The 16387-nt window shown below is 29.5% G+C and overlaps 3 protein-coding genes across 3 annotated transcripts; 2 read left to right on the top strand and 1 right to left on the bottom strand.

Annotated features, from left to right (window-relative positions):
• The first annotated feature begins 2781 nt into the window (after nucleotides 1–2781).
• LOC105619835 (E3 ubiquitin-protein ligase MSL2) lies at nucleotides 2782–4762 on the top strand. Its single transcript, XM_012201353.1, has 4 exons — nucleotides 2782–3376; nucleotides 3567–3805; nucleotides 4210–4407; nucleotides 4490–4762. Exons 1-4 carry the CDS (start codon nucleotides 2785–2787, stop codon nucleotides 4760–4762), a joined length of 1302 nt encoding a protein of 433 aa, XP_012056743.1. The 5' UTR covers nucleotides 2782–2784.
• A 3859-nt stretch (nucleotides 4763–8621) lies between these two features.
• Nucleotides 8622–11578, bottom strand: LOC105619834 (probable kinetochore protein NDC80). The gene is made up of 2 exons (XM_012201352.1): nucleotides 11359–11578; nucleotides 8622–10342 (listed from the first exon to the last, which is right to left on the bottom strand). Exons 1-2 carry the CDS (start codon nucleotides 11576–11578, stop codon nucleotides 8622–8624), a joined length of 1941 nt encoding a protein of 646 aa, XP_012056742.1.
• Nucleotides 11579–12217: 639 nt separating this feature from the next.
• On the top strand, nucleotides 12218–14139 carry LOC105619984 (transcription elongation factor, mitochondrial-like). Its single transcript, XM_012201495.1, has 6 exons — nucleotides 12218–12283; nucleotides 12485–12630; nucleotides 12729–12945; nucleotides 13071–13217; nucleotides 13322–13493; nucleotides 13820–14139. Exons 1-6 carry the CDS (start codon nucleotides 12218–12220, stop codon nucleotides 14137–14139), a joined length of 1068 nt encoding a protein of 355 aa, XP_012056885.1.
• The last annotated feature ends 2248 nt before the right edge of the window (nucleotides 14140–16387 follow it).

Raw genomic sequence — 16387 nt, 5'->3', positions numbered from 1 at the left:
TATNTNTCTAGTATATATATATTAATAGTATATATATATATATATATATATATATATATATATATATATATATATATATATAAAGATATATATATAGAGATATATATATAGAGTCAAGTTTATCTATATAGTCAGGTTTAAACTATTCAGTTTAGAATTTGCGTTAGAATCAATTTTTCATGCAAATTTAATCTCATTTGCAATGATATCATATATCTCAATGAACGAACCAAGAGAAAGTCCAGTCCGGAGTATACCTCGGCGACAACATAATGTTGACGAAAATAAAATGTGCGAAACGTAATAAGATACAAGGACAGAAAGAAGCATTCCTCCTGAGTCCTGGCACAATATAAGCACAATTATAAGTAACTCACTTGATCGCATTACACTAATTCTTCTTGCTTCGTAGAAATAAATCCCTTTCTTCATATATCAGGATGCGCGTCGCGAACGATAATCACCTTAACCGAGTTCAAACGTATTTATGAAGACAATGTTTAGCCAAAACAGATAACAGACAATATTAGTTTCTTGTCCTCTAATAATATGTAATATAATATATCGAGGCAATATTGACACAAATGAGATATACAATAGAACTTCACGCGATGCGAACAAAATAACATACATATAGAAAAAAATTTATACATATAAAATCTTTTTGTTGAAATATTTGTTATAATAAGATACTTGATTTTTTTTAATACTTTTTTTGATCGTCAATTTTTATAAAATTGAAATCAAAGAAAGTTTTTAAAAATTAAAAAAAATGTATACGAATCAGGCACATTATAATAAACATTTTTTTCCTTTTTGACTTTTTTTCGTAAATTTTTTAGTTTCAAAGTTAAAAAATATTTTAGATAAAGTAAGTTTTCACACAATAAAAAATTCAATATCTGTAAAAAATCAATTATAGCAATTCTTTTTAAAAATCATTTTAAAGCTTAGAAAATCTAGTAAAATGCTTATTTGATTATTTTGTCCAATGAGGTTATCATCTAGATATACTTTAATTAAAAAATAATAAACATATAAAAAATATCTATTTTTAATTTAGAAACAAAATATTGTAAGGTTAACATTCAAATATCAGTTTGAAGTTCTATTTTTCCTCTTTAAAATACATTTCTTTTATTTTTCTACGATTTTTTTTACTGAGACTTAAATTTTTGTAAAATACAAGCTGATGTGTTCTTGAATTTATGAACGGTATTGATGTATATACTCTGTATATACTCTGATTCTTTTATATGTGTATGTCTTTATATATTTCATGTTTTGTATTTTTTTATCTTTTCCTCGTTCTTATAATTTGTGCTGCAGTTAAACCTTCGCGTATATTCGATAAGAATACAAATTTATTCGATATGTAATATACATAATGAGAAATAATGAATTTTTATCTTTTTGATAACAGACTGAAATAGATAAGATGTTAACAATCCTAAAGTTATTTTTTTTTCTTCTTTTCTTTGAAATGATATTTACTTAAAATATATTTATTCAACATCGTCAAGTATATTGCATTTTTTATTAGCTGACATTTCGCGTGTTTTTTTTGGCCTCTATTCTACAATGTGCTTTTTGTTTTTTGCTTTTTACTATTTTTTATATCTCGTTTTTTGCTTCTTCCGTTTTTTGCTTTTTTGTTTTATATCGCCCAAGATAAAAATTAATGAATTTTAAAAGAAACAAGAAATAAATAACAAGAAATATAATTGTTAATAAAATGGTTGCAAAGGAGAACAAAGTAAAAGGTAAAAAGCAAGAAATATAAAACAAGGAGCACATTGTAGAATAGTCTTAATAAAGAAGAAAAAATAAAATTGAGATGAAAATGCATAAAGAAAATTCTATTTTAAATGCATGTTTTAATAAGTGTGTTTGAGTTGTTCCCCAAAATTTATTGCACACACACATACACACACACACACACACACACACAACTAAAAGTATCGACAATTTATTTCTACTTATTTTTACCGAATTAGTCTTTAAATAAATAATGATTATTTTTTACAACTGCATGTCAATTTGTTGTGGCCAATAATAAACAAAATTTTAATTATAAACAGGAAAAAAATAAATAATAGTTGTACAGCTACTAAAAACATAAAATTTAAAAACGATCATTTGACTGGCCATGGTAGGTTTAATATTAGGTGTAGTAAAAAGAAATTCATTATTTTTGCATGAAATTGAATGGAAAAATAATGGATTTCTTTTTACTACACCTAATATTAAAATAAGATAAATATGTACTCGAGTGTTAAAAAGAAAAAGCAAAGATACCGAGTATAAAAGCAAACAAACCTTATTTTGTATACAAATTTGAAAAGATTCGAAAACGAGAAAAAATATCCTAAGTATCTTTTAATAACAAGTCAACATAATTATCGTTCTATCTTTCTTTACATTCCATGAGAAACAAAGGCAGAACGATACTTGTGTCGCTAAACGCTGAAAAGCATCCCCGTAATTGTCTAACTTGACGTCAATCGCTCCGAAACGCGTCTCACTTCACCCCATATGGCATAAGTGACGTCAATGCGCGTCGCGCCAAAAAGAGATTCGATGTGCCCTCTATGGGAACGCAGCGGAAGCATGGAACTCGCCGACGAAACATGGCGTATGTTTTGTTTGTGTGCGCGAGGAGGATGGTTACGCGCGGAGCGTACGGCGGTTGTAAGGTTTAGGGTTTGATATTTCGCGGCCGCGAAAGGGTGAGAGGGAAGCGAGGGATCGCATGAATCCGGACGCGAAGCGGCGCGCGACGCGATGAACGCGACGAGCCTGTATGTGTCGACGTGTCGACTGGTGCTGCAGGCGGATGCCGAGGATCCCAACTCCTGGACGGATCTCTACAGATTGGTACCGTATCTGCGGCAGAGCCTCAGTTGCACCGTCTGCTCGAATCTGCTGATCGAACCACACACGCCGACCGAGACCAACTGCCAGCATCATGTATGCCGTAGCTGTCGCGGTGGCCGCAAGAAGCTGAAACCGTCATGTGGCTGGTGCAAGGACTATGACAAATACATCGAGAACGTGCAACTGCGGATATTATTGCAATGCTACAAGAAGCTGTGCGAATATCTAACCAGTACCGGGATCTACCGCACTCTGTTGCTCACTGTCACGTCCGCGAACAACGCTACCACCAATGGCGCACCATCCACTATTGATGCTACCGTCAATCTGATGGAGATTATCCAGGAAGGTGCGGGCTTCAAAGATGAATTCAAGAGCAATGCCGGCTTGTCCAAATCTGCATATAGTATTCTACCGTGCGTTTATACCAGTACTACCTCTACTCAGACGCAAGCGAATAATATCCAAACCACTGAAGCAATATCCCAGAATATACCTGGTATGTACAACAAAAACTATTCCCTCGAAACGTATTATTACTAGATATTGCGAATATAAAATACAATGAATGATAAATCATAATTCAATACAAATATTATTTATTAAACAAGTGATAAATAATCTATTATATAAATGATACTATATAAGTGATGAATAATCTTTCTATTATATCTTTGCTGTTAAATTAGAATCGCCAACTATTCGTACAGTATCGAATGGATCCTCCATATATTCTGTGATGTACGCTGGATCTGGTAACAAAATTACTATAAAACGGAAAGCAGCAGCTACAGAGGATACAGAAAAAACAGGACAACAGGATACAGATGGAAATCAGCATGGCACTGTAGGAGGGGTAAAATGCATTCCGTCTTCCCACCTTAAATATGGGACCCCTTCTGAGAAAAAATCTTCAAAGAGCAGCAAAGTAATTTCAATAGATATTCGGTTAATGTTACACCTTACAGGATTTATATTGCACTATAATCTTTATTTAAATGCTTAAAGATGTTCGTCCTTTGTTAACACTTCTTGTAAGGTATAATGATTTTTCTGACTTACATCTATTAACAATTATGATTGAGCTTAATTAACCTGTGCATATTTATTGCTCTTATGTTTATGCTAATACTAGATTTATAGAAATTTTTACTTACGTTCACTTAGGTCCCATAAAAAAGATTAATGCAGATGTGTTTTGTTTGTCTTCAAAAAAAATATTCGTTCTAGTTTTTTTTAATTTTAAGCCTCTGCATTGATCTGTAATACTTAATTATACTGATATTTTCTTGTTAATATCGACAATAATGTAATTTGCTTTGTTGTAAGCAGTCGTCAGGCAGTTTTAAAAAGCCAAGGTCAAGTTCTACTAGAAGTAAAAGAAAAGGATGCAGATGTGGTAATGCCACTGCAATACCTGGGAAACTTACATGTTGTGGTCAAAGATGTCCTTGTTATGTCGAAAGTAAACCTTGTGTGGAGTGTAGATGTAGAGGTTGCAGAAATCCTCATACAGCAGATGGATTAAAGGTATCGTTCCTACTTGATTAAAATTCATTGTATATTTGAGATTCTACCTTGAGATGTTTTATATAATTTTTCCATATTTCAGATCCGTCCACATATACCTGAACTTCATAATTTACAATTACAACTGTCCACTTCTTTGGATTGCGATGCGCTAAGTGGAGATCCTCTGGGATCCGTGCCGCAATGTCTCTCAACGTCTCCTACAACGATACAAGTGTTAAATGTATATTCTACTCCGAGACTAGACATTGACAATGTACCACAGAATTTACCTGCTGCTTTGTTAGTGGGTGAAGATGCTATGGTAAGTACTGAAAGTGAAGCGGAAGATAGTGATATACAAATCGATGTGTGACAAAGTATTTAAATGGACATGGCGGAGGGCCGCACCAGTGATTATCAAAGTGTGACGAATGCGCGTCTCAATAGGGAAAGAACGCGTCATGTAAATAGCTCAATTAGAATCACTAAATGGAATAATTACAAGAATCAAAAACATAATTATAAATTTACAAGGGTAAATTAATTTAGAGAAATATATCGTATATAAAAAAATAATAATTTATGTATGGTTTACTATTCAAATATTTGTAAATATTTCAATATAACATAAAAAATGCAAATATTAATTGGATGCTTAATCATAGCGAGTCAATTTTGCCTATAAAATTAATCACTTATGATTTAGCATCTATTATTTTGTTATATATAGTATGTTATATGCGTTAGCTCTTTTAAACTTATGCGAGCGCTCGTAATCTGAACATTGTTCGGTTAATTGTATAGTATAAAAGGCAAGTTTAATAGAACATAAAAATGTTTCTTCCATATTGATTGACTGTGTATTACATGATGATTTTAATAATTTTAATGATGGATGAATGTATTTTGTTCATATCTTGTATACATATAATGTTGATGGCACAATTTTATATATTTTGAATACACATATGTGAGAATATATTTTTAGTTAATATACATTCTTAACGATAATTATCTGCTCATTCAACGATTTGAATTTATAATAAATTGTTTATTAATGTCATAAAAACGAATATGAACCTATATGAGAATTAATTGAGCTGTTTAAAAAAAGCGAGTTATATTTACATATTCAAAAGTCGATACATTTAATATTTATGCATCAAAAAATATCTCGTTCAACTTGCCAGTTGTACATACAATGACAAAAAGATCATTGTCTATTTTGCATACTGGTTTTTATAATCTCTAAGTATAAAATGCAGAGTTTGTAGAACAGCAATCTGTTAAATTATAATACAATTTAGGATTGCATCGAAATAATAATAAATACTCTAAGTGAACAGCGTATACTAATAAAGAATCTAAATAATAAATGCAAAGAACGAGGAGATAATCTGGATATCTATACATAATACGGATTGTAAAAATTGTTATGTTATTTTATAACATAAGTCATAAATATATTTGGATAAAAATGGAATTTTTAGTTGCCTAAAGTTGAAATTGAAAACGTCAATAGCGTTACTATCAGGGTTGGTTTATCCGTAGGCACTATAAACATTGGCCTAGAACAGAAATTTTTTATAAACCTGTCTTTAATGAAAAATATTACTAAAAATAAATAGAATTTTATTATATCATAATTCAAAAAGAAAATAAGTATTGTGTATATTTAATAGTTTTTATTTTAAATATTCTTATATTTTGAATATTCTTTTCTCTTCTAAAATAATAGCCACAATTTAGATTACGTCAAAAAGAGGAGTGATATTTAAATAAATTAACAAGCTAGCCATATATATATTGAGTTGTCCAGAAAGTTCGTGCCGCAAAAGATTTAAATTTAATAAATAAAATTAAAAATTTAAATCTTCTGCGTTTCAATTTTTCTTCAAAATCGGCACGAATTTTCCAGACAACCCAATAGTTTCTCTCTTCTACAACAAAAATACATTTTTTTTCTTCCAATATACACATATACATACCTACATATACATAAACAAATGGATATTTTTCCTTAAGTGGCACTATTTATGTGTCTATAAACGGCTAAATTCAATCCTGGTTATTGTATATATTGTATAAAACTTATTTTTTATTATAGCAAATTTCGGAATATTCTATTTATACGAATATAATTGAACGTGTTAATTACTCATTAATGCATACGAAACATTAGTACAAAAACTAATTACTAAATATATGTAGAATACTTTTTATTTTTGCGTACAATTGTGTGTGCATGTACGTGAGCTCTCTAGAGCATCTATATGAATCCATGAATTGTTATTTGTAATCGCACTTAAATATTAATGATATACATCTTTTTCTCTTTCTCAATCCTTTCGCAATAGTCAACAATAGGATACACTTTCACAGTATGTATACAACTGTGTGATCTCATAGCTGTCTGATGGTAGTTTGCGAAAGTTCATCAATCGTGCAAAAAAAGAATCCACGAAGTAAATGCACATAAGCTAATTCTTCTTTAAATAAGAAAAAGATTAATATATAGCATACAATATGACATATACATTATATAAAAATAAGGCGATATACAATAAAAAGCTCACAACATAAGATAAAATTAATATATCGTATTTTTATACATATAAAAGTTAATATTATCAAGTTACATGTTATTAAATATCATTTTAATTCATTTTAGTTCATAAATTTATTAAGAATTACATACAAATACAAAATAAATTAAATCTTTCTGTTTGTTAATTTTGTCTTATGTAAAGCTAATAGAAAAATTGAGGATATGTATGAATTAAAAACCTATTTTTTAAATAAACTAGGAAGAATTACAAATTCTTTAAAATCAATTACATTAAATATCTCAATGCATTTTAATCAACATCGCACACTGATTACGATATTTCATATACATATATGTACATATTAAATTAAGATAAAGATGGCAGTCGGGACCTAGTTAGTTTAAATGACAACATTCAGGCATAATTGAGGAGTAACTTCTAAAATATCAGACATGGATGATCATTTAATCATCAATAAAAAAGCATAATACTTATATTAAATAGATAATTATAATATAGATATATATATACTTCACATTCCAATATTTAGTTGGAGCGCGATTTCTTATTTCTATTATGAGCAAGGTTGTGCCACAGATCTAGAAACCTGGGAAAAATCAGAGAAAATATAAAAGAGACTGGAATTTTGAACTTTATTCACAATTCCCTTAAACGGCTCTTATTTTAAATAATTTTTATAATTTTTTAATTATATCTGATGTTTATAATCAAATACGTTTAAAATTCGTACACTTTAAAAAAATTAAAAAAAAAATGATTAAAATTTATATTTTATTCAGTAATTTTATTTAATCTCTATTTTTAATAATATTTAATAAGCTTTTTTACAATCGTTGATTTTAAATGTTAAAATTTTTTATATTTTTTATGTTAAAATTTTTATATATTTTATATTGGTCATGAAAATTTCCCATTTTTATCTGAAAAACCTGGAAAAATCAGGGAATTTTAAAATTCATATTCTGTGGCAATCCTGTATTTTGGCATATGTCTGTTTCGATGAACAAAATTTATTTTAACATTTTTTTTTATAAACATTGTCGACGTTCGAAGTAAAATTATACAGCAAGCTAATTAAAAAGTTACTCCTCAACTAGAAGATCAATTATTCATGATATTTAAGAACCAAACGAACTGTAAAATACAATTAAATCTCGAAAGGCGAATGTTTGGATGTAATGTCTTGTATGTACTATATATAGTGTTCGTTAACATCTTTTTTGTTATTCAATTATTAATGTAAGTACATTGTGGAATTAAAAGAGACATTTTGTTTCAATTGTGTAACTTGTCAGAGGATGTTAAAACTTAAAAAAAAAGAAAAAAGCGAGTTGCATATTGTCATGACATAGAATAGAATAAAAATATTTTACATACTAGAATTTGCATCATTTTGTAAAAAAAAAAGAAAAAGAAAAAGATACGAGACAAGAATATGTATCTATTTTATTTGTATATAAGTGACATGCGCATAAGAGTCCTGCGATATATGAAAACATATTTATAAAATCTTTTATTTGAAATAAACATTTTTGTATATATATTATATTTTAATAATACAACTGATACCATATAATATGGTGTATATTAAGATTGTAATGCAAATAATAGAATATAAGGATGGACATGTCATTATAAAAATATTTATACAGAGATGTAGTTTTATTTTGTTCTATCTTTTGTTAAAATATTATGAAGCGCTTTTCTGTGTTCGCCGATGATTTCATATAATTCTACAAAAAATTGTTTTGCAGCTTGTTCTAAAAATGTTTTTCTTCTTACAACTGCATCTAATTTGTCTCGTGCCTCTTCTATTTCGAAGTCTACCGCTTGTGTATCTGGCATCACATCTTGCATTTCTTTAATTTCGTTTTTCAGGTTTTCTATGCGTTTTATAAGCTTTGCTTTTTTCTTTTTCGCATCTGCCTTCATTTTATTAATGTGAGATATTTCCTCCTTCAATTTGCTTTCATCTGGCAAAGATTTAATTTCTTCTTGCAGTTTTTCCAATTTTGCGATCTCAGAACGGATAAGAGACTCCGTCTCGTTGCATTGCTTCATCAATATTTCTTTGAATGTTTTTATTAAAGTGGCCTTTTCTTGCATTATATCCATTATCCGAGGATCCAACAATCCTTTTTCCGGGAGCTTCAATTCTTCGAAATTTACACCAACGTCGTTATCAATATGCATAAAGACTTCCTTATTATATGCTAATATTGCTTTATTGAGATTATTATTAAAAGTCGCAAATTTAATATCTAAAGAGTACAATTCCTTTTGGTAATCTTTCAAATGCTCATCAAATTGATGTATGTAGTTTTGAATTTCTGTACATTTTTTAACAATGTTTTCTTTTTGAGTTTTAGACATTGGTTGATTTTTTACAATTGAGATTAATTCTTCGTATTGTATATCTCCTATCCGAATTTGTTCCTTTAAAACTTCACGTTCTGCATTTAATTGATCTGTCTCAGCGGAAACTTTCTTTATACAATCCCCCATGGTTTTAATATTGCTTGATTGTTGAGATTCCTTGGCACGCAAAGATGCTAATTTCTGTTGTAAATATTCCAATTTTTCGTCAAGTTTCTGTGATTCTTCTTCATGCATTTGTAACTTTATTTCTTCTTGTTTCAATTCTTTTTGTGCTTGAGCTATATCATCATCAGTAATACCTTGTTGAACTAGAACATTCTGCAGATATTGTTCCAATAATTCTGCTTCCTCGTCACGATTTTCAACAGTCCAAGCTTTATAACATTCCAACAGTGCTTGAAACTCCATTTTGTAACTTTGAGCCTGCTGCTCCGTTCCTATGAATGGCAATGTTTCTAGTTGATATTTATCGAACGCGATTTCTTTCACTTGGCATGCTTCTACCAACCAACCGATCCAACCGAGAACATTGGACCATGAATGTGGTGCATTAGCAGTTATCAGCCACGATTTGATTTTGCCAGGATAATGTATCTTTTCTGCACATTTTGGTAATTCTTCTACGTAATTTGCCATTGTGAGAGCATGTCTAACACCAAGATACTTCAATAGGAAGCCAGAAACTTCCACAAACATCTTCAGTGTAATTGGTCTCAAACTGCCATTGCTGTTTAGCATTGCTGAATATTGATTTACATAAAAAAAATTATCTATTTTGTTTAGCAGGGCCGCCTGATAAGTCTTATCCAATAAGGGTCTTGTATCCTTTCTGGGACCTTTAATGCCCACGCTGCTAGCACGGTCGCCAGATGGTGATCGACCTATCGGTATTGACACATGATGCTTGCTAGAACTTGCTGTAAGTACTACGGTGGGTACATTAAGCTTAGTGGAAACTCTTATTGGAGTGATTGGAGTTATTGGTTGACGTAGCGGAGTTCTTCCTACACACATACATAAATCGAAAATAGATTTAAATAAAAATCTGAATATCTTAAATTAAATCAATTAAGTTACATTACAAAGGTGAAAGTGAATTAATCAACCTAATGATCTAATTGTTATAAAATTGATTTTCATTTTGATCAATAGTAAGATCAGTGTGATGGTTGAGTCATAGTAACTTACAAGATATATAATAGAAATAAGAAAAATGAAAATAAATATAATGATACCAAACAATACAAACAATACAAAGATAATGCAATTATCTGACTTTCACCTTCATTATTTTAAATTATCAAGTCTTAAGACTATTAATTTTTTTATTTTAAATCTTTGACTTTGTTGATAAACGTTTTCTATGCTTCATAAGAGTCGACAGGAACGACGAGCTAACTCATTTACATTTTATTTGCAATGAAATCTTTTTTACAAAGCTAAAGATTAGATTTGCAATTTAACATATTATAAAAAATAAAATTATTCGCGATGTAGATACATGCTGATATTTTATGTCCTAGAAGTAATATTGCGTTTTGAGAACCCTTTAGTTTCTTTTTTTAATGAAATTACAAAATTACAGAACCGGAGTTTACAATTTGGTTCTTATAAAATATTATAATAAATAAAATTTATACTTCAACTGTACTATAATGTAGATCAAGGTTGCGTTCTGTTCACGCATGATGCACATGACATATCATTTTATCTTTCTTTAATATTCGGTGAACAACAAGGATAAAATAGTATAATTGCGCACCATGCATGAAACGGAATGCATCTCTGGTAAGATATCAAAACGAATTTTTATTCACTCTTTTAAAAAAAAAAGAAAAAATTCTTTCCGAACAAGCTTTCAGGCGATTTTCTTGATTACAAATATCGTAATTTTTTTAGCTGTAATTTCAGCACAAAGAAATTCATTTTTGACAGAGGTCTCTAGTCTTTCTGTCAATCTTAATAATTAGAAAAAATAAGAATTTTCTTATAAGTATGCTTTTTACATGCAATGCTTTACCTGTCGTTTTCAAATACGATTTTCTGCCAAGTGATCCTGCTCGGTCACTGGAAGAGCTTCTAAAACGAGGCCTAGGAATATGTGAAGCTTCACCCTTTGATTTCCTCAATGTTTGTGTTTTTCGCTGATCGGTTCGGGTCAAACTTTTGTCATTTCGTTCGATCGTGGATACTCTTATCGGATTACTAGATGATCTATGTCTGACTGAACTCTGCTGCATATTGCATAAAATGATAAAACGCAAACCCACAACATTCACAAATCTTTCGTTCTCGCCGAACTTATAGAAGAACTTGAAGAATCCAAGAAATTTGAATTTTCAGTTAGCCAGTTGATACCAGTATAACCAATCCAAGGTAGCAAAATTCTCTGATATGTTCAACAGCTGAGATAAATTGGCAATCTTGGCATCATAGATATATGTAATATATATATGTCGTAATAGATATATGTCATAGATATATGTATATATTAAAAATTGATTTTTTGAGGTCTGTCGCATTGCTTGATTTCCTAAAACTTTTGTACTTAAAATGAGATATATACATATGTATTCGGGTGTTGGAGAGAGAGAAATCGAAGATACTAAGTGCAAAAAGTACCAAACAACGTGAGAATTTTCTGTACTTTTTATGTTTCCTTTTTCTCTCTTCAACTGTGCTTCGAGATGTAATTAATGTATTTATTTTGTATTAAATACAGGTGCAGATTCTGAAATATTTATATAAGGATATTTATTTATATTATTTGGAAATTGATTTTTGTCCGAGGTATGAATTTAAATAGAAACTTGTTGAATATATGTGAAATGATTAGCGATCAACTGCATCACGTTTGATGTCAATAATTTCATAACAAAATGTGGAACAGAATGCTCACGAGATTTTTTAGTACAATTATTAAAATTCAGAGAGTGCAGAAAAAGGTAAGGTTTTATATTGTGTAAATTTTTTGCAGTTATTAAGGTTAATAATTTTTTAATAGCAAATATATAAGAGATGGTTTTTCAATAATATCTCATGTAAACTTTATGAATTTATATATTTTTTGTTTCTATAACTTCTCAAAGAAATTTTTAATATTTTTTTAGAATTTTTAATATTCTCTGTTTTATTTCGATTTATAGATCTATAAGAATTCGATACTAAGCGCAACTACTGTTTTTAAAACAAGCATGTGCACTGACATTTTTGATATGAATCTTTTCTCTTCAGAAGATAAAAAGAAAATACTCGAAGTAATAAATAACAAAACCACAGAAGATTTATTACAGTGAGTTAACTATTTTTGTAAAATTTTAAAAATTTCCTGAACTTACGTGCAATGGTATAAATTTTTGATCATTAATTGTTGAAATTATTTTTGTAAAGGTATTCCATTACTAAGAAGCGTGCACAGATATTAGAATCATATCGTGAAAATAATGGACCGTTTGAATCATTGGATGATTTGTTACAAGTACAGGATATGAAAAACAAATGGATATATAATTTTTACAAATCAATTATATATGGCAAGAAAAGGAAAAATTCTAAGATTACGTCAGGCCTAATTATGACTCCACGAAATATTGGAAATAATCATAAAGTACACAAGAAATAACACTTTTTTTAATTTTCTAATTAAAGAATTATATAAAAAATATTACTAGTGCTTTCTTTCTCGTCTCTATACATTTTTGTTCAATTCAATTTTTTTTAAATATGTTACAGAATGTTAACACAGTCTTAGGCATATACATAGGACATGACATCATAAGTTGGTCATTATTAAATCGCAATTGTGAAGTATTACAGTGGAGCTATAAATCTTTTCCACGAAAAGAACAAAAAGAAAATATTCTTTCTTTACTTCAAGCAGTAAATATTAAAACATTAAAAAGTTTTTATTATTTACTTTATAAAATAAACCTGTTATTTATAGAGTAAATACAACAGATATTTTATCACAACTTTTTTTTTAGACACTACCAATTGCTAAAAAATTACCAAAGGCCGATCGGTATGTAATGCAAGAGACCGGTGGTGATATGGGCTATATACAAAACACTCAGTTTTATCAAAATTTTATACAACGGTCTATAATAGGCGCTATCATTTTGTCTCACCTGACGTTAGTTGATAATAAATTTAATGGTATGAAAATTGTACTTTTCCATCATATTAAAGCTACAGACTAATGAATTGAAGGAATGTTTCTTTATAAAGAGAAATAAAAAATGTTAACTAAGATTGTTGATTAATAAACATAATATTCTTTTCTAATTTATATTATTGTTTTATGATAATCTAAATTTAATAGCAATTTAAGGTCAATTAGTCTTAAGTGTAAAGATTTCTAACTACAATTATCATTTAATTCGAAAGACAAGTGTTTTTTTATTATGTGCCGATATTTTTGCTATATATTATATGAGAGAAAAATTTAATATAAATATTTTGTTATAATATATATTTTTCAGATACCACAGAGTTTGTTGCAAATAACATCTGTATACTTCGACAGCGTGTATTACGGAAAATCTATGGACTTGTAATAAACAACGAGACGATTTCCACACAATACATGCTACAAAAACTACTGCAGGGAAACGACGAATTGATAAAAATAAAAGAACCAAAAGTATTAATAAGGGCAGAATTAAGAAACATGTATAATGCACAAAGTTCTATTTGTCAAGAACAGATTGGTTGGTCATTATTGATAGCGTTAGCTTTTGTAGAATTAATCTTACATAAAAGAACTGATATGGTCCTTCGTGAAGGACCTCCTCAAAAATGATAAAACGTTGTTATTGTTATTAATTTGATAATGAAACCAAAAAATGTTGTTAAAGCATTAATAAATATATTTTATAAAATGAACAGATTGCTTACAATGTAAATAAAGAACATCTTTTTTATAAATTATTCAAGCTATATGGCAGAAAAAAGAAAGAGTAATTCTGAAATTTCTTAAATCGATCCTAAGGAAAATCTATTTGTATCATAATCAAGGAAAGAAATCAAATGTCATAAAACAGAAAATTATTTAGACATAAATAATTATTTAGACATACTGCTGTAATAAAGTGAATATTAATTTACATTTATAATACAATAAGGCTAAAAATTTGCAAAAGATTTTTATAAAAATTTTGCACTTTTGTTTCCTAATACTGTTCAGATACTAATTTAATTATGTTCTAATGTATTAATTAATTTTACCTACATTTATTCTGCCATTTCAGTGGATTAAAATTATAAGAGGAATGTTGGCAATTCTCGTAACGCAAAACATTCAGCTTCGTTTTTCATTTAAAATAATTTATTTATATATGACGAGAATCGAAAGTGCGTAAACGTGAGTTACCAATAATAATAAATACAATAGACTTCTGTACAGGTCCATTCATTTATTATATTCTCACTTTTTATTATGCTATCTATTTATAGTATACCAAGTGTATATTGTTGCTCGCTGCTCGAATACAAACTCGCATCCGGTTATTTCATATAAGATTGTACAACGTACCGGGGCGTTTGCCAGAAAAATAGGATCACCCGAACGATATTTTGCAGAACCACCGAATGAGTATACAAGAGTAAGAGGCGAAGCCTCGCGAATGGGACACGAGAAGTTTCCTGGCGAACTGAATATACATCCTTCTATAGAATTCTTCATGCCGAGATGTATGAAATCACGACGACTGTGAGATACGGTATTACACGGGGGAAATATCAAATGCCCCCTACTTAATCTCGGGCAGTGACGCTGTGTGACAAGCGTGTACGAAATATTAGCTGATCAAGCATAAAGGGAGATACATCGAATATTTATTTTCCATTGTATGCATCTAAGACTTGACTTTGGATTATAACCGCGCTTAGGCTCCATCGCGAAAATACGCACATGAACTTCCGAGCTCAGCTTACGCGCGTCGAGTATCGTGGAAAGGATTTGGAAGCTGTTTAAAGGGAATTTTGTGATGATAAAAGTGAATATAATAGTGAACTACAATGATGACTGTAAAAATGCGAAGATCATAACATTATGCAATTTAGGAGGTTCGCTTTGTGTAAATTGTTCTCCTTCTGTTAAGCACAACCTTTAAAACAGCATCCAACTTTTTTACGACAATCTGTACGAGAAGATAAATATAATGATAAATTACAGCTGTATGCATGAACAAGCTCATTCGATTAATTTCAGTTTGTCAATATGGCATATCAATATTAGTATATATTATTGAACATATATAGATATGCTGTTGAGAATCTGTTCCCCACTTTTGTATCGAGCAGAGAAATATTTAGAAAATATAAACTATTAAATATTCAACAAGACAAAATTTACATGATAATTAATAATTAATTAAATCAAGATCACTTTTTAAGAAGATTCAAATCTTTTCAATGAACATTATATGAAAATATGTCTAAAGACATCATTTGCTACAAACCGTCAAATGAAATATATAATTCAACAAGAAACATAATTAGTTACGAGATATCGCTGAGATACAAGCATACAGAGGCGAGTTTTCTGATTTTCAATTATCGATTGGGCAAGCTTGAGCTATATAATGTAAGCATAATTGTCATAAGTATTACAACACTGCGTCTGCGACGAGATTCATTTTCTTTATATAAATGAAGTTATATTATCGGAAAAATAAAATGAAACTGGACGACATGTGACGCGCGTCTTACAAATTTATATTACAAAGCATGCGCACACAAACTCGTTCAATTTGCCCTCGTCCTTCGATTATCATATTACCTCGGTTTACACTTATCTATTATATATGTAGATAAACCTGCTGCTCAGCATACAGAAATCTTTAGTAAAATCTATTTACTTTTCGATATATATATTAACAAATTATATATGGACATATATCTGCATCGTATCATACAATAAATCGGATCGTGCGCATCTGATTCTAGATTACTTCGAATCATATCGCTGCCAGGTCAATACATTATAATTATTAGAATTATACCCGATCAGACCAGCTGGAAACGAGTGTCGACATACATATGATATT

This window comes from Atta cephalotes (assembly GCF_000143395.1).
Source record: "Atta cephalotes unplaced genomic scaffold scaffold00023, whole genome shotgun sequence".
Lineage (NCBI taxonomy): Eukaryota > Metazoa > Arthropoda > Insecta > Hymenoptera > Formicidae > Atta > Atta cephalotes.
Note: the sequence above shows the minus strand (reverse complement) of the source record. Positions and strands in the feature narration are given on the sequence as shown.